General features: G+C 40.3%; 1 protein-coding gene across 1 annotated transcript in view; it reads right to left on the bottom strand.

The window, feature by feature from the left end:
* CDH13 (cadherin 13) overlaps nucleotides 1-26857 on the bottom strand; it is a 488994-nt gene that overhangs the window by 280035 nt on the left and 182102 nt on the right. Inside the window, exon 4 of the mRNA XM_026059344.1 lies at nucleotides 6096-6212. Coding sequence (XP_025915129.1) covers nucleotides 6096-6212 — 117 coding nt within the window. The remainder of the gene's footprint in view (nucleotides 1-6095; nucleotides 6213-26857) is intronic.

Raw genomic sequence — 26857 nt, 5'->3', positions numbered from 1 at the left:
CTCCTTTCCCTCACCCATTTCTCTTTTGGACCATCTTTCTCCTTTTCCCCCACCTTCTGCCTCATTTTCCAGTGGAACAAATCCACTCCTTAATTCAGTTTTTATTTCATCTGTTGATCTTGTTCTCTGCTGTCTTTCACGCGTCCTCTTCTAATCTACAAGTCTTCTCTCTGGGTTCTGTTCAGACTGGTGGATCATACCATCTCTATCTTGTTATTCTACCACCTTTTCAACTCTTGCCTGAAGTTTGGTATTTTTTCCAGCTGCATCTTTAGTACATAGCAATTCCTTTCCATGAAGCATATAATTTCTCATATATAAATAGCCTCAATCAGATATCCACTCAAAAATAATAAGCTTCCAGCAGCTTTTCCATCCAGTTATCTTCAGCTTTCCTCCCCTCTTCAGCTTTTTTCAGTGCTGTGTTAACTGAAAAGTTGTGTTTTCTCCTTGCCTTACACGCACAGTTCAGGGAGGGGGCRGTAGGGGGAACAAAACAAAACAGAACAACAAAAAAAATACTCTTCACAGACCATAGCGGTTTCTATCCTGTTTGGGAGCATGAGCCACTTTTTCTTGAGCTTTTGTGCAGGTCAGTCCTGCCATCTATTAGCCCTTTGGCAGCTAAATGCCCATCAGCCAGATCAAAGGAAGAAACCTACACCCGGTCCAATAGTATCTGACCCAAACATCCTCCTTCCCAAAAAACACCAAAATCCAAGCAACAAAAACAAACTCTTTTACTGGCAAAAAAACCCCACCAACAAACAAATTAAAAAAAAAAATGCTTTTTCATCTTTCAGCACAAAGGCCCTAWAAATTTGCCTGTTTACCTCTCTATTTTTTAGCCATCACTGAGCATAACAGGTCTTGCCAACTTTTATCAGGCCACTCTTGTCTTCCAGATCTCATGCTACAAGTAAAATACTCATTCTTATGAAGGACGTTCCTTTAAATTCAAATAGGACCATGGATTCATTGTAGGCCCCACAATAAAATGCGCAGCAAATGCTTCTCGTACTCTGCAGATGTCCTCCTTTCCAGATGCCTGGAAGAACTGGAACTTCTTGGCTGTCTTTCCACGATAGCCCTCCTGCACTTTGAACTCTTTATTAGTGTAAGGATTAAACTTCAAAAAATTCCATCACACAGCTCACCACAATTAAGGAATGTCTAGAGACAATCAAATCGATACATAGACCCACCACTCTTAAATTAGTCTTAGAATACATCTCTATAGCATACTGACAAATAACCTATCACTGTAATTACACTGTAATCCCGCACCCCACTGCTTTGTACTTCATTTTAGTTGATGCGGACAAATAAACTGGAAGAGTAACATATGGAGAGAGACTAAAAATTGAATATAATATCCCTGTGCTATATCTGCAAGAGCTAGACAAAACACATCAATAACAGTCAACAGTTGTAGCCTGGGCCATCTGGACACAAAGGCCCGTGTTACCAAGAGCGTATTAAAATATTTTAATCACACCAGCCTCCCTCAGGAATGAAGGATAATATGCAAAAGCTTAGACCCTGCTAGAAGGTGAGATTCCTCTACCTCAAAGCACAGCACGTCTATGATAGTTATTTAATTAAGAGATACCCTAAGCAAGGGTGTGCAAACRGCAAGGCAATAATCTTGTTCCTAAGTGGATATGCTAGGAGGCCAGTAATAGCACAAAAAAGAGCCTCTACACATGTATTTTCTTGTCACGCTAAATACCGATCTGAACTTCTGCAATTAATTAAAACAATTTTTTCAGTTGTCCAGTGCAATAGCTCCTCCCTTATTTACATCACCAACCCTTAATGGATAAAGCCCTCTACAATCCCCTTTTTCTCTTTATACGATTGTTTCCTTAACTGTGAAATAAAATTTAATTGTTCTTCCCCACTCTCCTACTTTTCCCCCCATTCATCCTGCTCCCAACCAAGGCAGCTCAATGCTGGCAGCCGCTGCAACCACCTCGGGCATTTCTAGGCATCGCAGCATGGGGTGGAAAATAGGCAGYGGTCAGAAAAGAGGAATAAACCGCACTGGTAATTCAGTAAAGCAAATGGAGGAGGAAGAAAACACACACAGGATGCAATTGGAAACCTAACTTATGGGGAAATCTAAACCAGACCACACGATGGTAGCAAACAAAGCTAGTCATATCTGAAATTATCACTATCCCAGACATTTCATTCAGCCAGGCAAGCTTCATGTTCCTTAYGAGCACAAGTGCAGTAACAAAGATGAAAGCAGAACAAAAATTGTGATTATTTTTCAGACAGCAAGGAGTGTGGTTATTTTCCCACACACACATTACTGTATCCTAGTTCTTAAATGTTTTTATTGATAAGTTTTATCAGCTGAAGAATTTGATACTTCAAGAAATTACTTTTAACATTTAAGTCAGCAWCAAGTCTGACACGTTAAATAGTGTATTGCTAGTGAAATTCTAAATCCAATATTCTACAGGCATCTTCCACTCGGACACGGGGAGTGCTATGACAAGCCAATATAACATCACYGGAAATGACAGGACTTTAAAGTGCCTCTGAACTTCTAAAACTGCTTCTTTCAAAATATCCTTAAAGACAGATAAATATCTAAGTATGCGAACCACAGTTTTAGAAACTGCCGTTATTTACCTTTTTCTTGCTATGGAAATACAGTAACGCTCTGTACAAATTCAGTATGCTCTAATATCAGTGCTGTGGAATGGCCAGGATGTTACAGCAGCTGAGAATACACTAATAAAGTGCCCGGACATTAGCTTTTTCTCGGCTTCGTGATACAAGAGGAGCGCTGGCAGGCTCAGCTGYAGCTAACACGGCTGCACCTTCTTTCTGAGCTCCACCTAGACCTCGGCAGGGCCTGGCAGTGYGGGGACAGCCCGGCACACGGGACCAGCTCCCGCGGGCGACACGTCCTCGGCCACCTCCGGGCACTCGTCACCGCAGCTTGCAGCCTCTTCTCTCCTTGCTTTGATAAAGCYGGTTTTGATACTCTTTCTCAGACATAAGTCCTGGCAGAAAGCAACTTTCTGAAGTAGGAATCAGTCTGAAAATGACTGTACGGTGTTGGAACAAATTCGTTTTTCCTGCTCTGATGTCCTCACGGTGCCTCATGATAATGCTATCRACTGAGTCAGCTCTGTTCATCCTTACAGGGAGCAACTTCAATAGCATTCAATACTATGTTTTTATTATATCCAAACTGTACATTCCTGCTTTGAATTTTGCTCTTCACTTGCCCTTTGAGATTTTTCCAACAGAGGTGGAGAGGTAACAATATTGGGTTACCAAAATATAATACGTATATGTAGTACCTACAACTCCAAGCTTCTGGGCTTTGCTGTATCCTTTAGTTCGCACAAACCGGGTGCCTGGCTACATCGGAATAAAATAGGGAATGCCCCACACTGCCAGCTAAGGCCAAATACTGCTGAAGTCTGGAAGTATTTATTTAAATGCCACATTCTTCCTCAGCTTTCCTTTTCATAAGCCTCTACATCTCAGATTTACAGCCGAGGCTCAGGAGTAGGGAAGGAATAGGTGTCTCACGAAAAGCTGTCACAGTTTAGCTCARCCCCACAGTGGCTCCTGCCTGCAGAGGTGCTGGCTCAGCGTCAGCATTCTCAGCATGCTTTTCTCCTCCAGAGAAAAACCCCKCTATAAAAACCACAGCTACAAAAAACATCTCCCATATCCACTTTACAGTGATCTATGACAGACCAGAGAGATGGCAAAGTTTAAGCTCAAGAGAAATTCTTGCACATCTATAGCTAYTATTCATCAGCCCATGTAATGCCTTGTTGAGGCTTTTGAAGATAAGCCCCAAAATAATATGGGAAAGGGAGTAATTGTGGTTCTCATGCCTCACAAAGGCATCTAAACAAAATTTTGCAAATTCATGAGGCTAAGAATAACCATCTGAAACTAAATGATGTACATCATCAATCTTTTCTGCAATTTGTGCAGGATCTGAAACAAGAACATGAACTGGGTGTCTCCAGGATTTTTGATAGATGCAAGACTCTCTAGAGTAGTATAGGCTACTATTTCTGAAGACTTCATGCTATAGCTTATGAAGATCTGCGAGATRTGAAAAAAGACACAAAATAATTGCTTATTTTCAGCATCAACTCCTGCTAAATTTTTTAGTTAGGGAAGAATACTGACTCTTCCCTGCGATCACTAGTTTGAGGATCTAAACCTTTTTATTTAGGCTTTATTAAACATTCCATTACAAATTACTGCAATTGGCCTAGAATATGTCATTCCTGTATTTTAAAAATCTCTAGTATTTTTGTCTCACTTGTCAAACATACACTCTGTGCTACTGTTTGCAATAGACGATAGCCAAAACACTCACRCCTGGATACCTAAAGTAGACAATACTGAAAATAATCTATATTTAAAGTCTTTTTAAACTGATGATGGCTCAGAATATTTCAAGGCACTGATCATTTGCAGCTCCTATAACTTAAACACTATTTTTAAATAAGTGTCTTAGGGCCTTTGAAAATCTGATGCTTTTACACTTCTGTGTTTGCACATCATCTAGCTCACCCAACTCCTGCTGCAGGACTAGCACTTCAAGAATGATAACAAATCAAGATGACAAGGTGCCAGGAAAACATTTAAGCACTAATAGGACCAGAATCATCTCAAGCTTAAGGAACCTCAACTGCCAGGACCGGCATCTTAAACTTCCAATAAATACACTTAATGAAGACACTTCCAGAGAGCAACTCAGAGTATCTGAAATCTAACAAATTGCAAGTCTTTGTTCACAGGCAGCAGGTATGGGGAGGAAGGATAGAAAATAGTAATAATAAAAAAATTAAATACTACAGATCTGTGTACATGTAGCTTTTCTTTCTCCCACTCCTTTAGAATTGTGCAACAGGAGTCTTAAAAATCAACTGTTTAACACATTAACCAAAAACATTTGCTGAGTTATTGATCAATAACCCTCAGATGTTCAAACACTGAAATTGAAAGGAGGAAGTTTGGGAACGGCAATTTTTCCACTACTATACAGGGCACATGAAAAATACTTCAAAAAGATGGAAAAAACTAATAGCAAARTATATTATTGGTATAAACAGTGGACAGGGAAAGGGGAGAAAATAGAATTTTCAGGGAATTATTCTCCCTTTTTACTGAAAAGAATYAGACCTTTCCTAATCGTTAGTGTCACTGATTAGATGCCAGCTAGCTAAATTACACATTGATCGTAGAGTCAAATTCTGCCCTCGAGCTGTGGGTTTAGCTCTAGCGATCGCATCAGCAGGAATTATGAACCAACCCCACAGCTGTATAGTCTCTTATGGCACTGATACACCTAGGGAAATCAGAGCAACAGGTAGGGTCCCTGCTTCAAAGCTGCCAACGTGCAGAATATATCCACATAATTACAGCTTCCGATGTCTAAATGGCCATGTAAACATCTATTGGCATTTAAGTTTTAATGATAATTTTGTATGCAAGCTATATTTCTGAAGTTCTGGAAAGGCAGTCATTAAGACTCTCTTGTTTATACGGGTGCCTGCAGACATGAGAAAAACTTTCTTTGTGACACCTTTGCAAATAACACAAAACAAAATTGAAAGCACCTACACAGACTTACTTAATCTTTGGGCACTGAAGGTCAGCTAAAGAATCTTAACATTTTTACTTGCGATGTCTTATGAATTCGTTTTAGATCTTGAGAATAAAAAGCAAGATATGCCACACAGTGGCAGTGGGATATTCTTCATAACACCCGTGGCCTAGATTTCAGCACCAGCCTAACACACACGGATACACAATAGGCAGCTACCTCGATTGAAGTTAGCAGCCACAGGAAAACATACAGCTCTGATTAATGCTTTTGACCAGAGCGTATGCTAGTAAAGTAAAAGTCTCCCATGAATACAAAGCCATGTTCATCTGTCTACACAAAAAGATAGAAAAACAATCCTTTCTGTTCAGCTTTGTGCTTCTTAATTTTGTTTGGGACACTACTACCAACATGTCAGGCATTACAAAACCTGAGAGAAATGAATCAATTGCCTAATATCGAAACTCGATCCTGTTCATTGCTGACTTACCTTGCCAACAGGTCTGGGGAACGGTGGTCTTTGATTTTCTGGAATTAAAATTGGAGTTGCCAAAATAGCTCTTTTTTGTCTTGGAATCCCAAGGTTGCCTTCCATCTTAAAGATTTCCTGAAAAAGAAGACAGCCAATTACTAATGAATAAATTCATTTGTTTATTTTCATTCCCTGCATCTTTAGTTAAAATTAACATGAACTACTAGGTTCCAGCTACTGTATTTTCCAGTGATTAGCAGTAACATGATAACCTATTTAAACTTTCAAGGTTACTCCATTTACAATGACACTAGTAGTGGAACAGCAGTGYTCATTTTGTGTTCCTGTAATTTAGTTTTAAATCTAAGCAAGTATGTCTACCAGAGGACCTTAAATCATATATCTTAAACAAGGTCTGGCTTACCTCAAATACTCGTATGAGACCTGTAAAAGGCCAAACTCTAAAACCTGTTACACAATTCTGCCAGTGTCGCATTTCAAGCCGCATCTATATTCAGGCACTTCYCCTAGTCCAGGCTTTGAGTCAAACAGCACTTACAGATGAATTCGCCAAGAGAATCCCCAACTAGTGAACTCTCAAAAAAAAACCCAAAGCTTGTAAGTTAAGAATAAACAATCAAAACCAAAACCCAGGTGTAATTTAGAATATCAGCTRGTATTTTTTACACAGAGAAAGCTTCATGTGCCTATATCAGAAAGAACAGAAACAAAAGTGTTTTATACAGCAGTCTTCCTTTCCCCCCTGCATCTTTCCTGGGTTTAGTTCCAGCTGAGCTTCAGGCCATTCAGTATCTTCTGGGCTGTAGCAAACTCTCCCCACACCAGACCTTGCCTCCCTGTCTGACCCACAGAATCACAGAATGGTCGAGGTTGGAAGGGTCCTCTGGAGATCATCTAGTCCAACTCCCCTGCTCAAGCAGGGTCACCTAGAGCACATTGCACAGGATCGTGTCCAGGCGGGTTTTGAATATCTCCAGAGAAGGAGACTCCACAACATCTCTGGGCAACCTGTTCCAGTGCTGTGTTACCCTCTCAGTAAAGAAGTTTTTCCTCATGTTCAGATGGAASTGTCTGTGTTTCAGTTTGTGCCCGTTGCCTCGCGTCCTGTCACTGGGCACCACTGAAAAGAGTCTGGCTCCATTCTCCCTGTACCCTCCCTTCAGATACTTRTACACCRTCTTCTCTTCTCCAGGCTGAACAGGCCCAGCCCTCTCAGCCTTTCTTCATACTAGGGATGCTCCAGTCCCTTAATCTTCRTAGCCCTCCACTGGACTCATTCCAGTAGCTCCATGTCTCTCTTGTATTGGGGACCCCAGAACTGGACACAGTTCTCCAGATGTGGCCTCACCAGGGCTGAGTAGAGGGGGAGGATCACCTCCCTTGACCTGCTGGCAACRCTCTTCCTAATGCACCCCAGGATACTATTGGCCTTCTTGGCCACCAGGGCACATTGCTGCCTCATGRTCAACTTGTTGTCCACCAAGACCCCCAGGTCCTTCTCCGCAGARCTGCTTTCCAGCAGGTCAGCCCCCAGCCTGTASTGGTGCATGGGGTTATTCCTCCCTAGCTGAAGGACTCTGCACTTCCCTTTCTTCATGAGGTTCCTCTCCGCCCAACTCTCCAGCACATCGAGGTCTCTCTGAATGGCAGCACAGCTCTCTGGCGTATCAGCCACTCCTCCCATTTTTGTATYATCAGCAAACTTGCTGAGGGTGCACTCTGTCCCTTCATCCAGGTCATTGATGAAGAAGTTGAACAAGACTGGATCCCCCAAGCACTCTCCCTGCAGCAGCCGTACTTTCCCAAGGGTCACGCTCTTCCCCCCCTCCCCTTCATCCTAGAGTCTCTGCAACTCTCTTCTCCAAGCATGCTCCAAGGGCAAGAGCAACCTCAGCCCATCTCCCACCACTTCCACTAGAGACAGGCCCTTCCCACAAAGAAACGTAACACACCACCGTGTTGGAAAYGACTTGTTAAAAGATTGAGATCAACTACTGTTTATTGAGAATATCACAACAGTTTTGCAAAACAACTCATAGGATAAATGAAACAGCTAATTCCAGTTAGGTACTTATATCCTACAGCTAGACTTCTCTCTTCTATCTTAATCTTTCAAACTTTGAAGTTCCTCAACCAGTTCAGGGCTCCAAATCATTATTTCAGTAGCTGCTACTTACAACCTAAAGACAGATGCATTCCTATGCCAGCTACTGCTCGCTCGCGCGCTCTCTCTCTCTATATATATATATGTATTTTTAACTGCAAAGCTGAGTGAGTTTTCTCAGAGGCATGATCTGCATATCAGTCAAGAAGTCCACAGGCTGCTGCCGTCTGCATAGGCACCTCCTAACAAGCCCGTCATCACCAAAACACGGCTCTACCTCTGCTAGTTTAAGCATCACTTTTCAAATTTGACAACCAACAGCAGCAACGGAAACTCAAGTCTTCAGCAGTCGGCTTTAATCATGATAAAGGCAAAGAGCAGTGAGAACCAGGCAGAGAATCCCTTCTCACAATTTTGCCAATTTTCATTCCTTTCTGAGGCTCACCCCGACACAGCGTTCCCACCCCTCCCAAAGGCTTTGCCACCTCCCTCTAGTCTTTCAGCCTGCAGGCCGCTTGGGTCCCTATTTTTGTCTTTAAATTCCTTTCCCCAAAGAATTTTCCCCTAATAAAAATTCATGAGAAAGTTCAAGACAAGAATATTTGAAGTGTCAAATAAAAAGGAAAGAGCTGAATTCTGTCCAAAGGCAAATGCACAGAGCAGCAAGCTTTCAAAATCACTTACACTATAAATGCAGACAGACAGTTTGGCTGGCATGTGCCTGTGATGTTGCTACGGACAGCAACAAAAAGGGACTACCAGTATGTCTAAAAGGCAACATCCGTCCCTCAGCTCAGCAGAAGCAGCACTAAAATGACAGCAACTTTGACTTGTGCTAACTTCTAGCTTCACAGCTGCCCTTGAGCTCATGAAAATGTAAGGAAGAACTCCTCCCGGATGTGTGATCTCCAGAAACAAGCAGGAAATTCAAAGTTACATCTCCTTCTACCATGTTTCTTTCTATGCTAGTTTGAGCAGTAGAAGCAATTTTCAGATTGGTCATTACCTGGGTCCCACAGTTTTGGTAGTCATCAACCCGTAAGCAATTAATTCATCCTTTTCACCTGATAGCTTGTCCTTATACTTTCCCAGAAAGCCCACAAATGAAAGAAAAAAACAAGCTATATTCAAAGAGTCAACACTGAAATCATCAGCACGAARCAGCAGGGGTCCCAAAGGAAAGCAGCTGGATGGTGAGACGTCAGGCCCTCAAGTCCAAGTTTCCAAGCAGGACTTTGGAACAAAAAAGGAAAAAAAATTTTTTTTTTTTTTTTAAGGACTTTGTATTCTTCAGAGCAGTATTTAAAGACTAACAGTGAAATTTCTTCACGATCATTTCTCTCCCTTATCACCTCCAGTGTCAAAGACCAACATGATTAAATGATTAATCGATTAAATGAGTAGCCAAAATCATCACTATAGAATGCAGGTAAACGGAAAGGAAGAAAAGGTCAAGAGTACTTTACCAAACACCTTTCATAATTCAGTGCTGTTTGTGGTTACCATGATTTTCCAATTTGTGAAGAACAGGGAAACGGAGATAACATTTCCCTTAATGCCCAGCTGGCAACCCATAGCATGATAATCAACCAGTAGATAAGACAAAAGCAAAGAAAATTGATGTTATATGTGGACATAGCACCTGATTCAACAGTTAAAACACTGAAAAGATTCCCACTCATGGGTGGGTTTTGAGAGCAGTTTTTTTCTTTTGTATTTTAACCATTTAACTGCAATATCAGACCTGTGGTCACTATGCTGTTCTCCCAGAAAACGGATAATCTGACCAGTATCCAGATGTCATTTCATTGTCCAATTTACCATTTCAAAACTAGCTTTTTCACCCTATTTTTCACTGGATTAAATTCCCTTTTGAGATATGGAATCAGTACTATTAACAGTAATAGTTCAGAACGCCAACTTGCTAGCAATAAAGCTTGGTCCCCTACTTGCGTTACACAGACAACACACACGGTCTACTCATTTTTATAACATTCAGGCTAGGTTTTCATGGAGAGGTGTCAGTCTACGATGCTACACAAGTTCAGCTTCCCCCAGTTCCCTTGAAAACCCTTCCCTCTGTTTTTATTTTTCCCCTTTTGCCAGGGTTTCCTGGGCGCGTTGCACTTCTCGAGTATCTGAATGAATGGCCTAGTCGCTATCCAGTCACAGGCACCATTACTCTTGGCAAAGAAAACTTCATTAGAACTTGTCACGGGAATAAGGTGGCTGAACACATTGATTTGTCACAATAAGGCTTGGAAACATCACTGGAGTGGCAATCTGTAACCCATTACGGTGACCAGGAAAGTGGTCGAGCTTCTTGCCATTTAGTTGTTTTTATATACTGAGTTTGATGATATAAAATGGGGTCAATAGCAGCTACTATTACAGAAAATAAACAAAATTAATTGGGTGCTCCTTGCAAGCAAAATTCCTCTGAAATGGCAATTAGGATATGGTATTCTCCATAAGTCTTTCTATTAAATAACATTGCTGTGTAAGACTAAGAGAACCAGAATTGGATGCAGATCAACTTACAAATAAATAATTTCTGTACAATTCTCAGCTGCCATGTCATAAGCATTCTATAATACTTAACATCTATTAATTGCTTTATGCATCTTATTTCAATCACCAGATTACTGTTACTATCAGCAGTATTGATAGTTAACTATTTCTAAAGTGTGCCAAAACAGAAAAATATTGTCATATTAATAATAAGAAAATATCAGAAGTGTGTTGGAGCTTCACTCGCACATTAAAGAACAACCATTTAAATAAATCATTAGCTCAATGAAGTAAATTAAGAATTGTAAAGGTCAATAGTATAAACATGGACACCTGCTCAAAAACAGTCTGTCCTCAATGGCTGTAAATGCCACCCTAAAAACTGCACTGTATACTTTAGAATAAACGCAGCTGAAGTTCAGTATACTAAATAGAATCGGGTACCTTGGATGACGCAAGCTGCCAGCTTCTGAAGCATGGACAAACATGACTTCTGGGGAATGGAAATTGCTAGGGGAACTTCATTTAATTGCATGGGTGTTTCTGCTGTTATAACTGTTACATAAATAGACAGGCAGATCCTTATACGGTGTAACTGCTGCACCCATTGACTTCACAGCCACCCAACAGCCTCAGGCTACAGCTTTGCTAGTATGTCATTCAGTTAGCAGCATTACATGTATTTTTACAGGATGTGAGTTATTTTTTAATCTTTAAAGGAGCAAGAACATATTAAGAATATATTGTGCTCTTAAAACATTTGGTTATTTGTAAATAACAACTCTTTTAATATCTATTTGTTGTAAAATATTATTGTAATACATATGTGACAAATCATGGAGACCGATCTTAACTTCTGCTTTGTGAAATGATTTATTCCATTACTGACTTGAACCTCTACAGCATCTTTTGTGATGGAAAAAGTCCTGTCTGTATTCAAGCATAAGTTTCATTTATCTTTACACTTGCCTTATTCTATGTCAAGGAAAATTCTTTCTAAGGTGATAATGGACTGAATGCCATTAACTTTCCTTTCTGCACACGTTAACAACAGGGGTTACCTGTTCTGGGAATAATACAGAAATGACGAAATACTTCTTTTTTTTTTTAAGTTACTATTGTGCGCTTTTCCTGTCATCATTTAGCAGGTATTATTTTCATTTTGAACCGTATGTGAATCACCCCGCTTTCAGGAAATCTCATATTGGTTCCACACTGCTCATTAAATATAATGAGGCACCCCTTCATATACAAACAGCCAAATAGGCTCTGACTGCATCTGTCAAAAAGCATTGCAAATACGGGCTTAAAGAAAAAAGGCGACAGCTGACCTTACGTCTCAGCCTACGCCAGGACACACTAACAACACATCGCTTACCACCGTTAAAAACACCCTCCTCCCCATCTCTACTGTGGTTACACTGGTCGCGAAGCAAACAAAACAGGCCAGGTTTACAGCACAGACCAAAATGTTGCCTGTTATTCTGACATGCCAGAAAAACTCAAAACTCTTAAAAATTTTCCACGACAAAAATTGAGCTTGAAAACAAGTATGTAGGTTTTTTGTTTTGTTCTGCTTTTAATCAAAGTAGTTCCCATCGAGCTAGACACCAGATTGCTATTAGAAATATTATTAGAGACATACAAGAATTCTGGAGCAATTAAAGCTTTTTACAAGTCTGATCCTTACATGACATAAGCAAAACCGCAAGGGATATTCATAGACATGATGCCTCTGCTTCTCACTCTTAGCATCCCTATCGAGCAGACTCCTCTCCATGCCCTCATCCATATCGTAAGAAACTCCTGGAGCTTCCCAAGTGTTGAAAACAGTGAAAAGGAGAAAGAACGCATAAAAAACATACCTCAGATTCTAGGGCATCATAAATGAATCAAAGAGAGTGCCTTTTGGTGGGGCTGTAACCTCTATAAGGCCACAAAATTTGTAGCAGACAATTAACATAACTGCAATTTTGGAATAACACAAGCAGCTATGAAGAAGCTGTTCCATGTCTCAGTCCCGGAATATAAGGACAATTCCCAATAAAATAAATTTATTTCTTACGAGAAATAAGTTCTATTCATATCAGAAGTTGTCCTACCTTGGAAAAACAGCTTTCTAAATTTGCTGCAGGGCAGCCAGTGTGAGAATAAGGAAGAAAACTAACACATTTTATACCTATTTTCTGGATTGCTCAAACGCTATGGAATTCATTCCATTATGAGAATGCTGCACAAAAGCAATTTCACGATACCCTAAAGCAATAATACTGTATGTTAAAATCATACATTTTAATAGATCTAGTGACTGCAGTGCCTGCCCCATATCTGAATGGGTGCATAAAACACGTTTCTCTCCATGCCCTACGAGGCTCCGAGCTGTGCTTACAGTTCAAACCTCCTCAGTCCTGCTTCCCCAAACAACTTTTTTCAGCTCACTTGCCACATGTTCCTTGTTAGGTCAGAGTTCCTTCATCACCTCCTTTCTCCCAACAAACACCACAAAACCTCATTCAAAACATCCATTATTTATCTTGCTACTCTTCTCTGAACTCTGCACAATTCCTCTGTTCTTCTTGAACTCCTCTCGCAACCCCAAATAAGACTTCACTCCATCTTGCTCCAGGTGTCAGTGATGAATCACTGAAAAACACACATGTCTTAATACGTCTGTTGGATTTGTTTCTCTGGAAACCTGATCAGACAACATTGCCCAAACTTAAGTCATCTAAAATTTGTATTTTTGTTTCCAGGACTGCCGATTTTTTTTCCTATTCTTAGGCTTTTCCCCAGCAACATCCTTCTTGCTATTACATCTCCAAAGCTTTCTCATTTCATCTGTCTTTTTCAGACCACCAGCTCTATTCCCTCACCAAGAGCATGGCCACTGTCACGTCCTGGTGGATCTGGGAACTCTTCTGGTACAGATCCTTCAACTTATCCACAGCAAGAAAAAATAGCAGCAACTCCTTATACTGCCCTTTATATTAGCCCCTGACTTTGCAGTTGGAGGCTGATGTCACATGCATGAAGCACTGCAGCAAATACCGGGCTTGTATATGCCACGGAGCAGTAGAGAGAAACCCCACGACGCACGCCCAGGACCCTGTTCCCTGCTCCCCACCATCCAACGTGCAGCCATTCAAGCTTCTTCAAAGAACTTATAAATTCTATCAAATCACAATATTGGCATTTTAAACTCATCGTGTAAGTAGCAATTCAAGAAGCAGGAGAACAGAAAATGAGGCTCCTGCTAAATTATCACCAGACCCCATAGCTTCCAAACGTTCCAGGTCCTTGTTTTTCACTTTAAATAAAAGCAGGTTATTATGAGTTAATTTAATTCATGTCATGTTGCACATAGGCACATTAAACATCATTTCTGCTCTCAATAATATCACTAATCCAGATTGTGCAGATATATCTCATTTTCCCAACCCATAAGCGTCCCAGGGTAGAAAATGAGGAATCGGGCCATTGATCTGCGATTTCACAAAACCCAGAAGCTTTCACAATGCTGGCGCAGACTGCATGGCCTTTGACCCTAGGCTATGCGTTTTGGCCACCTAAACTTTGTACGTGCAGTCGGTTGGGCACACCCAGATGAATCACACTCCTTCCACAGAGCTCCTCAGCACCTATGCTTCCATCTGCTGATTACACATAGGAGACCTGTTCACAGATATAGTAAAAAATTTGCCAATTATCCCATTCTGAAAAATAGGATCTCCTTTATTAAAAATCTGAGAGGCCCATTTCTTCTTGCAGTAGTCAAGAACATTTAACTGGGAGAAGATTTTAATACTTTTCTTTCCATTAACAGCAGGACATACTTGCATGTAATATAACGCTGCAGTTACATGCCTGCACCACTTCCTTCCTCCTTTCCCATTAGTTCGGGGCTGTATTGACTCCTAGCAAAAATAACATGTTACACCAGACTGCAAGGTAGGAACGCGTTAAGTTGAGATTGCAGGTCCGCACGTCTCCAAAAACGCCGGGCGCTCTGAAGAGCCGGCGCACCCGTCGCAGGGCAGCCCGTGCTTTCCTGCGCAGGAGGCTGCCCGAGTGACAAATGAAGTGGGAGCCTGTGATGAAGACAAAATGCCCTCTGAGAACTAGGTTAAGGCAAAACTCCTCATTCACCAAGCTGGATTCGAAATTTGGTCTAAAGAGCTGAAATGTTAGTACATTAATCCACTTCACAACTCAGTCCAGCTACTCAGATCAAATTAATTAACAGGCATTAACTGAGTCCAAAGAGCTGAAATGTTAGCGTATTAATCCACTTCACAACTTGGTCCGTATTTTTACTCTTCAACACAAACGAATTAACAGACACTAACTGTCTGACACCGCAAGCCTAACTCGATTCTGTGATACAAATCAGAGGCGGCGGCGGCAGCAGAGCCTTGCGGAAAGCTGCTCATTACAACCTGGACGTGCTGGCGAGGGAACGGGTGGACTGGAGTTGGACTTGGACTCCATTTGACAAGACCTGAACTTTCCCTGTGCTACTTGCTATCACCACAGTGATCCAATTAAATTCAGAGGACAACGCTCATTAGTTTTAAACCTTTCACATAGCATTACTGAAGAAAAGAGTGTGCAGGTGACATTCTGATTTAGAGGTATCTACAATTCACATAAAGGAAGTCAACTTTCTTAAAAGTATGGATACCAAGACACTTTAAAAAAAAAAAAAGAGAGAGTCAATCACTCAAGTGTTAGATTTTACTTCTAGATCCAACTGCTACAAAACTTGCTAGTTTTACAATATGCCAGTTATATATAACAATGTTGTGTTACTGTTGTACCTATTTTGGGGGAATCACAACTCAACTTTTTGGCAGAACATTTCCAAAGCAAAAGTGAAAGATGCAAGATGAAGAACCAGCCATAGGCTTGGACATCTCAGTGCATTCTCAGTTATCTCCTTAATCACATACTGGCAATTAGGTCTAACCCAGGAATTTCAAAGAGTGTACCTGTCAGGTTTCAGGAACAGATTAATTGCTACACTGGAACAGATCAATGATTCATGAGCTGTAACATCAAGCTGCTAACAATATTCATTGCCACATACTTCAAGAAAAAGAGCCTAAAATGGCAGGAATTATATTTTACTAAAGTTTGAAGGTTTCTTCCAGATAATAACTGCTGAAACTAAAGCTGAGTACAGCTTTAACTGCAATACCTGAAAGTGATAGTGCAGTACTATCCACCATTCAAATTCACATTTGCATCTGAGCATTTTGCCTTAACAGCCTGCAGCCATAGTTATATAAAAATATTTATATTCCCTCCTTCATACCTATTGACTTTTAACTGAGCGTCTCCATGGGACAAATGCCAAGTAAACAGGTTTTATTCAAGTTTCCTAGCCAAGAAAAGCAAGATCCAGCTTCCTCCCCAGTCTGCACGCCGTCTGGTCAGCAACTCCGCGGCTACTCCTACTGCTTCTTCTGCAGCACTGCCCAGCGGCCACCTACTCTGGGTTTCCAGTCAGTGGGATGCAGCATCCAACAATATTAAAAAGAAATGAGAGCCTCAGAAGTGTCAGAGGTGTGTTGGAGCACTCCACAGCTCCTTACTGACTCCACGGGACCGGCTGGGGAGGGACAGACAGTCCCGGGGTCACAATATTCCCAGGGAACACGGAGGATGCAGGCTCAGTGCTGCTCTAACAGTTGCCTCCAGGGAGCTTCTAGTGGACCGTGTTATTTTAGCAATTACACCCCACAGATCTAAAAACTCCGTTCAGCTCTCTCGATTGCTAATCCAGTGTATTTTTGAAAAAAGTGATATATTCAAAAAATCTGTGCTCTGACTGAAACAGAATTATCCACCTCCAACTTCCACTTTACTTGCAAGCATTTTTGTTCATATTYGTTCAGTTGTCAAATGAGTTTTACATTTATCTGCATGGATTGTCTTCTCCCAAAGTCGCTGAAGTCATTAACATCACACCTGTGATGTCTGCTGCCTTTACTGACACACGAATGTAAACAGGAGAATTCTAGAATTAAAAACCTGAGTTTTCACAGCTTGAGCTAAATCAGCAAAATCTCTCTACTCCTCATAACTATCCATCACAGAGCTAGCCCCAGAAAAATCTCAGCTACACTGTACTTAAATGGTATTGTGAATTCTTAGGACAAATTCTTCAGTTCCTATAGCACACGCCACATACAAATGCTCTGCTTCAAAATGTGACCAAAGACCCACTGCGTACCTCAGATTATGCGCAGCATGTTGCTTCTATAAAGTGCAGAGTGTCCGAGGGATAAAGGAAAATTAATAATTCTGCTCTGTGTTATTCAACTTTCTTTGCATCATTCCCTTTGGTATCTGAATGCAGTATTATAACAAAACCAAACTACCAGTTTAGCACCTAAGGTTCTAGCTGCTAATGCTTGAGCATTTGACAGCATTTGAGTGCAGGGCAGTATCTAAGTTTCTTTAACATAAAATAGCTTTATTTTGCTGAATTTGTCTAATAAGAGAGGTTAATAATTTGCAGCATTCCCAATCTGATACATTTTTGGCCTTTTTTCAGTTTACAAACTGTCCACTAACAGACCTTGAAATCTGGAACAAGTACATTACCCACCATTATACACGAGTTTCTCAGATGAGTAATTTTTGATCTTCAGATTGCTCAGACAGTTGCTTGGAAACATTTGTCTGTATTAGTTACACAAGTCACGTGGGATTATGTTTCTTTCCAGATTGGATGGCTCCTGTGAGTAAGCAGAGCATGAAATGCAGATTTCATGATATAAAATTCAAAACTTGCTTTTGGCAAGGATTTGATTTATTACATTTACAGCACAAGATGAAAACAAAAAGGTTATCTCTGTGATCTGAATGACTTGACAGGGGAAATAATGCCTGTGCCACTTGGAAATCCAGTGACATAAATTGCAAAAACAAACAAAAAAACACCATAAAAAAGGAACCACATGGACCATAGGACAGAAAAGGTTGGACGTTTGGAAACAGCCTTGCTATGGGCTTAGGCACAAAATAGAACCTATGCAATAATTTTTACGTAGATAGTTAACAAAATAAATTATAGGCTCACCTTCCATTGATAGGGATTGCTATTCTCTCCTAGATTAAAGCACAGGTAGTCAACTCAGAAAAATTATGATAACTCAAGGAAATTGTTGCCTTTTTCAAAATTTTGAGCAAGCAAAGAGAAAAGTAGCTTTGTTCATGTTGGTCATAACAGCCAGGTCTCGTTCAAGTTAAAGCTTGAAGCAAGTATTTACTAGATCATATAGAAAATATAATAGAATCTTTTTTTTCTGATGAGAAATATTGCTGACGAGAAAACATAATAGAATCCTTTCTTGCTCGTTACGAGAAATATTGAAACCCACACCTTTTTGCTTCTTTTAACTTTGTAAAACGGCCACTTGTATTTTCCGAGAGTCTTTCTGCACTAGCAGCTATTACTTTTCGCCTGTATTGGAAGCAATGATTTATAAAAGCAAACTCGTTGCCTCAAAACTAAATATAGAGTTTTGCTCGCAGAGGCTGCTCCTTCCAGCTGGGGAGAGCCAAATATGGTGAAACTATGTTACTGAGCACATTCTCACAGGGTGTCCCAGGCTGCTCCTACCAGCTGGAAAGCCCAGAAAAGATACCCAAAGTCACGCAGACCCGATAAAACACCAACCGAAAGAGAAGAGACTGCTGAAACACAATGGAGACAAACTCAGAAAACTTTCTGTTAAAAAAAAATATATATTTTTTTTGTTTCATTAACTATTTAAGCCCAGACTACACAGGCTGATGGTTAGTAACGGCATTTGCAAAGAATAAAACGTGTACATGAGCCTGTGGGATGGTCACCTTGCACGGGGCGGCACGGGTACGGGGCTCTGACTCTGGGACACCCGCGATGGCCAGCAGAGACGTCTCTTCCCACTACTGCACTGACTACGTACGGTGCCGGAGGGTCTTTCCCGGTGCCCTCCATCAAGCCAGCAGCAATAGCAGCACCGACGGACCCCAAACGACAGCGAAAGCGCCCAGCGCCAGGGCAAAGCACCCGTGCCGCACGCTGTAAAGCAGGCGGACTTTTGGGTGGGCTGTGGCTAACCCACGATTAAGACCAAACCCTCCTGCTAGCAGAAACCGCATCGAGGGGATGCGAGACATGTACGCGCAGCCCTTGCTTACTGCTGAACAGCGCGTCGCATAAATCCGAGGCGAGGCGCGCCGCCAGGGGCCGTGAGCACTGCCGCGTCCTGTGAGCATCTCTCTCAACGCCCAGCAGATTGCCAAAGTGCTATTAACAAAATATTSAGACATTCAGTATGAATTTGATTAGAAAACAAAGGTTATAAATTTTGATTTTAGCAAAAGTGAAGTCTCCAATACACCCAAATTTCTCCACTGTATGCTTTGACTGTTCACAGAAAAACCTATACATCCCTTAAATATCAAACAAGGAGTTAGTTTTCACTTCTTTTTTTTTTTAAGCATTCATTTGAGTCAGAACATGTTCATCCATTTTCAATAGTCTATTGCTCCCTTCATAGCTGCATACAGAAACTTGGTTTAAGGAATATGAGCTTATAAATTGCCATCCTTTGCCTGTCTTTTAAATAAGACAGGAAAAAAAAAGAAAAAAAAAGAACCAACATCCTGAGCTAAGATTAAAAGCTGCATTCGTATTAAAGAATGGTGTCTTGTTACCACTGAAACCGAAGCTGTAGATTATTCTCTGCTGATAAAGTACTACAGTGGCAAAGAACTTTCTTATAATGAACACTGCTGTAAGACAATTTATCTACAAGAAAGGAAACAAGTTTGCATAATCCATTTATGGTTGATTCAGCTTTAGAGGAATTTGMTATATAAATATATCTTACCCCGGGGAACTGTTTTGCCAAAATAACTAATGAAAGTGTTTGAGCAACTTAACATTGATAATTAATAGGATTTTTCAGTATCACAACGGACAATGACATCTTCCCATGTAAATTAACCGTCTCACCAGTGAAGAGGCAAAAACTTGGCAGACACCGAGAGCCAAATACATCAGAAAGTGAAAAATGAATTAACTTAGTGCTTGCAAAAATGCCAACCAAGTAAGTGACGTGTTTTAACTGATCATCAAAAGGTGTTTTATGGTAGTTTCTTCACAAACATTCCATGGCTCAGTAATTATCACTTTAGAAATCTTAATTAATAGTTCATCAATTCTTCAACTGGTATTTCTCATATTCTGTTATCAAGCTGGAGGGTTTGACTAAACATAATAAAGTACCATTATGCTGTTACGCACTTTGCTAGCAATCACAAGTTATGCTTTAAGTTTAGGTGTCGATATTAAATCATCACGAAAGATTACCGCAAGTAACTCTTTCACAGTCTCATCAATAATGCCTTGCCAAGTACAATCCTGTAGAGACTTAAAATTTACAGTGAACCTAACATGCTTTTGTGGTCACATAATTATTTTTATTATGCTTTGTGGCAATGTTGGCTGCCAAAAAAGGTTGTCCTAAAATCCCAGTGTGACAAAAATCAATTTTCAGATGCAAATTAGGGTGCCATAGGTGACATTTTTCATACCCAATAAATTGCTTGTCTGTGGCTTTGAACTAATGGCCGCATAAACAAGAGAGATTGGTGCCAAGGTATTGCATTATAATCTTAGCGAAGTTTTACGAGACTCTTGCTACATGCTGCAAAGAGAAACTAAAAACTGAGGCAAGGGGGTGAACAGCTCGAGGAAGTCTGTAAGAATACATACAGCTTTTCTTTTTTATCCTTCCTTCTTTTCTTTTAGCTTTTTCCGAGCTCTGATTTTCCACCCGTCCCCCCTTTTATAAGTATACATATATATATWTTTTTTTTACTCAGTGCTCTTATTGACACCTTCAGTCTGCCACAATTTTTTCCTCGTTATTATTCCCCCCCCTCCCCTTTTCTGCCCCTTGCCAGGCTTGTCTGAAGCACATCTTGAATAAACCTAAACTTCTTGAGCCTGTAAATTTGGACTGTAAATCCTGGGAGACATTTTCTCTCACAATACAAACAGAAATGTGATAAAACCAATATTTTTATGGTATGTTGACACTATTGTTTCCAACTATGTAGCTGAAACGAAAGATATGATGATGCGATAGCTTTTCAAACCTCTTCAAAAGAGTCGAAGTTAAGTTCAAATCTTAAGCTTCTGAAGCTTTAAATTTCAAATAAAGATTGATCTTTATGTTATTTCACCTTTTTGTCATGTTAGAAAAATATGAACACCCCTAAAACGACTAAGAACTGAATAGTGCATCAGGCTAATCCATGCACGCCCAGCTGCAAGACTGGGATAACAACTTGAGGAACAAACTTAAAGGTACCTTTTAAGCTGCTCATCCTGGCATACTTGATAAATGACATTACTGCTGATGTTATTTAGTTGCATTTTGTATGGGTGCTGTTTGTTTTGGGGTAAAAGGGAGAAAAAGGCGTCTTCCTTCGCTGCACCCTAGGTTTCTCTAGCGCTCTTATTCTGAAAAAGCAAAACTTGCTGCTAACAGGGCACTGCACATCGACTGGGCACGTCAGCACACCAGCGAGGCACAACGGGCTTCTCCTACTCTGCAGGCATAAGAAAACACATTCTGAAGCTTTTGTTTATGCCACTTGTCCAGTTGGCCAAATATCATTAGTGTCTTCCTCGGAGACGCCAGTGTATTCTCATTGCCACAGCAACGCCCGGCGCAGCGTGCATCGGGGATCAGGGCAGCGTGCCACCACGGCCTCCACCCTGTTCTTCTGGAAAGAGGAATTATAATGGAAAGYATGAAATGCACTCTTCCCTGCCTTTTAAGGTCACCGCAGACATTTCCTTCACAAGCCAGCTAATAAGCAGCTTCTCTCTCAAATAGCCTCCATCACCCCATTTCTTCACGATCTTACAACCTCTGCAAACATTTGGAAAGCAAATATTTAATTCCTGGAGTCCACGAGTGACTTGGGTGGCCAGATTCTCTAATCAGATTACTTAGTCCTTGCACTACGTCTGGAAACGGGGAAAGTGCCTAGCAGAAAGCTCCCAGACAGCAGAGAACTACCGTTTAGTAAATCTGCACTGCAGCTGACGCCCAGGGTGTCCTCATCCCCTGCAGGCATAGGAAGAACATGGGGACAGGTACACTAAGGGATGGCCTTGGTTCTTGTAGAGCTCAAATTTACCCTCTTTTACAGTTCTTCCATTTTGGAAGCAGCTTCAAGTTGTATGGGCCAAGAAACGACCCACAGGGCTAAGAGAATAGAAATCAACCCTAGGATTTTTCAGCTTTTTCTGGCACTGAACAATTTGACCAGATCATAATTCCCAGCAGCAGAAGATATCAAAAGATCACCTTGATCTGATTCACCAATTTACCTGCATTAAACACAGCAACAAAACAAAATTGAAATATAAAAGGAATGCATCCAGAATATGTAGGAAAAAAATTTCTAAGCTAGAGAAAATATTCATTGCCACTATAGTGGGAATAAAAGATTTATCAACAAGAGTTTAGTGAAAGTTCAGCTGAGAAACAGCCATAAAGTCCTGACCTCTTCTGCTGTCCAAGGTTATTCGTTTATAATAGAAATCAATTTAAAAACAGGAGCTGTAAATCAACATCATTCTATGAACCCTACACTAAATGTAGGGCCCTAGGACTCAGTATAATTTCAGTGTAAATAATTATATTCCACATGTAAATATTAAAGGCCTAAACATACGGGGACGGATTAACTTGGACTAGTTGACAGGTTTATGTAACTGGTGATAGTCTCTGCACTGCTGCTGGTTACTAGAGGAACAGATCATTCCAGTTTCCCCGTAGCGAACATGAAATGTTCGCCTAACAAAGCCCTTTAATAATTGCAACAAGGCAGGTATTAAACCAATCCCTTGGCTTATCTATGTATTTGTAGCTAGAGTTCATTAACTTGTCAGCACTGATTGCTTTTGAATAGGAAAGTGAAATGAAAAAATGACGTGCAAATCAACATCAGCTGTTAAGTCATGTTCTTGTTTAGCACAATGTCAGATATGAAATAATGAGGATTAAAGAGAGAAGCTTTCTGATGCAAGAACATGCTTAATATGTCATTTTTATAAGAGCGTTGCTATAGTGAATTACTTTAGCTAATTGTCCCATGATAAAAGTTATGTCATGTTAAAAAGTTAAAGGAAAACCTCTAAAACCTATTGTTATTTTCAGGTATGATTTAAAATGACATTAAGCTTAATAACAAATGGAAAAAGCCACTTAAGARTATATAATTCATGCTCATGAGTTGGTACAAAAGCTACATAGCACATCTATCTATATATTTAGAGAGAGACTTCGGCTAAAAGGACTTCCATATCAGTCAGCATCACACCCCAACAGGTGCATTTTTGGAAAATACATTTCACATGCATAAAAACACACTGTGGTCAGACGGGACTATAAGCGAGTCTTCACCAACATCCACAACGGTAATAACCGGGCATCAAATGCTGGGTGAAAATTACTGAGGACGAGCCTAACGAAAAGGCAGGTAAAGAACTGCTTGTATAYGCTGATATATGTTGAATTGCTTGTTGCCCTTCTAGGAGCAAGCTGCCCAGTCGGCCGGGAGCTCCGCCGGCACGCCGCAGGCCAGATCCACGCGGCTCGGCGTAGAGTTAAATTGACAACMGAGCAGAACAGCCTTCGTTTCGACATTGGTAGGTCCCTGCCTGCAGCAGGTACAAGATGCCTCTTACCTTGCTATCCGAGCACCCTACCTTTACTGTGTGTACACATTTTCAATTAATAAATTCAGCCTAACACACTGAGCACCAATGAAAAGACGCAATCATTTCTACCAGTGACAAGGAATCGGGAAAGCATTTTTCTGTCCCACCAGGAGCTACAGAATTTACAGTCCCTCAAGTAAATCAGCGACTTCTCCGATTAGCAAACAAACATCAAGGAACTCCTTCCCATTCGCTCTACTTGCATGTTTCCCATTGTTTTTTTCTCTAATTGAATTAAACGTGACATGCTAAATCAGGAAGYGTTTCCATTTGGGATGCATGTGATTGAACTCTTCTGACAGATGTTAAATTCATTAGAATCATAGATCTGGACAGAATATGCCTTATAGTATTTATATATTTCAGATATTATTTTTAAGTAATTATASTCAACACATTGAATCTGAGATTACAAACAACCAAAGTGCAAAACTCTTGTGAGATCCTTTAAAAATGTGCTTAATCAAAAGGCATTAATTTTGCAGGRATTCAGCTGAAGGCATGAAAGCAATGTAAAATAACAGAAGAAATTCAGTTTTCTGCATTATAGGCACAAAATACAACTGGCATACTTGACTGCCTACTACCATTATGCATAATTAATATTTTATATATATATATATATATATCAACAGGATGCTAACGATATCCAGTAGGAAGGACTATACCATATGATATTCTTACTAATACATTCAGTTTTCTTGGCAATTGAACAACATGGAAGCATTAACAATTAACACCAAGGTCACCTCAAATAAATTTTGATTTGGGCACTCCTCATAGCAGATTTATGAGCAGATTCAAAGCTCATTAAAGTCRGTGGAATGACTCCTATTGACTTAATGGAGTTTGCATTTGGTGCACTGCTTTCTGTAGTCTCCTATGACAGATTAATTACACAGATTTGCTAATAATCACGCTCAAAATCAACTCTGTAACCACAATCCTTACTTCAGATAAGCACGTAACTTAATGATGATTTTGAGTGTTATGTGGAGCCGAATCCACAGAGAGCTGGGCAACCAACCAAGAAAATGCAAGTTGCCTGCAAATGAAGAGAGCGTGGGAGCTCGCCTGCCCTGCCCCAGGCCTCGTGCCCCGCACAGCTACACAGCTTTAAGGAGATGCCACGTGAACTATCCTCACCGTTATTTTGACATAGACAGGAGAAAGCAGGTTCTCAGGGTCACAGACTCCCTTTTCACTAATTCACATGGTCATAGGATAACCACAAAAGCCAGGAAATAGGTAGGGCTTTGCATTATGTTAAATTTATTGCACAGAGGAGCTGCCATTTCTTCCTTGACCTCCTACTGGAACCATCCACCTTTGCTGAAAACCAAAAGGACAGAGGCAAACTAGATAAAAATCACTCACTGCCAAATTGCAGGCACTATTTAAAAAGCAGCAGATAGAACAAGCAATCATATCAATTTTAAGATTTTGATTTTTATCAGGTAGCAAGAACAAGTCTTTGTTGAAAAGTTAGGCTATCTATTGTTCCTCTTTTTCGTAAAAAGCCATACATATGCTCTTAATATGATGTTTCTGATTTCTTAGCAATCCTACCAAAAGACAGAACTATAACGTATGAATTGAAAAGAACACATTTTAAAATCTCTTTTGCAAAATAACCCACACTAGCATATTAGCACTGTTTCTATGGCCATAGTTGGAAAATAAATACATGTGAACAGTTCCAATAAACCTCTCAGTATGGAGGTTCAGTTGTGGGATGTAATTGATGGCAGTAAATGAATAAGTCTATAATTGATAAAATGTCTGTTGACTGAGCCAGCACCAAAACAAATAAAGAAATCCCCATTTCCTAWATCAGGAATTCAATCTAAGTGTCTTTAATTCTAGCAGGCAGTTCTGCTGCAAAGGGCTGGCAGGATAAACGTGTGCTAAATCAAATACAAGAATACTTATGACAGTCATCTTAATCTGAAGCATGCGTTCATAGCGAGTAGCAGCAACAGCAGTAAGAACAGAATATCCAGTCTGAAATTTCTTTTTGCCAGATGCTACGATGAGGGAACACAAGCACTGAGTATACTTTGCCCTGACTGGGCTTTTCCCTACCCAAATTGTCTTTCTGCAGTCATGAATTTCCTACCAGACAGGAGCAGCTGACTCCTTACTTCATCATGTTAGGGGAGAAAAAGAAAAAAAAAAAAGGAAAAAAAGTCACAGGTATGAAAACATTCCTTCTGTGCAGACAGAACAAAGTGCAAAGTGTAATATTTGTCATCCCAATTAGCAATTTTGAATTTACTGGAAGTTTTGTTAGGGAGTTCAACGACAGCCAAAGCAAATTGATGTGTCTCATGAGAGCATTCAAGTGCCCTACTTCATAGGGGATGACATGCTACTTCATCACCACGCTGCTGTGTTTGAAGGAAACCTCCTGCACTTCAAAACAGCCTTTTAAAGTATTCATAGTGCAATCAAAAACAGGTATTAGGATCGCTTTTTTGAGTATCATGACTATACCAGGTAATAGTAATGTGCGCTACTGTAAGTGCACGCACTGAGCATTCAGCATCTCCTAGGATAGCCCAGTACTTCACAGAATCATACCCTTGAAATCCCTATATAAAAAATTCTAGTTCAACAGAGAATGAAAAACTGGTTCAGGTTCCCAAAGATTTAAAGAACTTGTTCTATCACCTTCTGGTGATTTGAGGACAGATCTTTATACAGCACAAGTCATATTCTTTTAAAAAAGCCAAAGAACAAAAAAAGTTCATCCACCATGTTAACAAGGAATATCAAATGGGACCTAGAAAAAAAATTTTTTTTTTTTATTCTTCTTTTAATGGCTTAGAGATTGCCATCAGCAAGTCCTGCAAAATGTCCAAGTCCTCATTTGAAGGATATATTTTGCATGCCAGCCCTAGCAACTCAAACAAAACACTGGGCAATTACCAGGAGGATACAAAAATGCCTAACATGGTGTTGTTTCTTATTAGCAAAGTCCTTAAAGCTCCAGAAAATCTTGTCATTTATACAGAGTTATGAATAACTTCAAGACAGAGTCCCCGTTCCTCCCCCTCCAAGAAAAAAAAAAAAATTGACTCCCACTTTTCATCTGTGAGTACACAGGTCACATCACAATCTGTTTGATGGAGAACATTTAAAAAAACAGTTCATTGATATAGCCTTGACATTAATCGTAGAACTGGGTACTTGGTCACATAAAATATTCAGTAGTTCTCCAGTGTGATTAGTACCATTATTCAAAACGCATGTCTCCATAAAGTTAAAAACATTTAGCCCGTTTCTGATTGGTGATGCAAAGCAGGACCCTCTCAAGCAGCAGAAGCCACAGTATCATGC

This window comes from Apteryx rowi, unplaced genomic scaffold, assembly GCF_003343035.1.
Source record: "Apteryx rowi isolate R43461 unplaced genomic scaffold, aptRow1 scaffold_1, whole genome shotgun sequence".
NCBI classification, from domain to species: Eukaryota; Metazoa; Chordata; class Aves; order Apterygiformes; family Apterygidae; genus Apteryx; species Apteryx rowi.
Note: the sequence above shows the minus strand (reverse complement) of the source record. Positions and strands in the feature narration are given on the sequence as shown.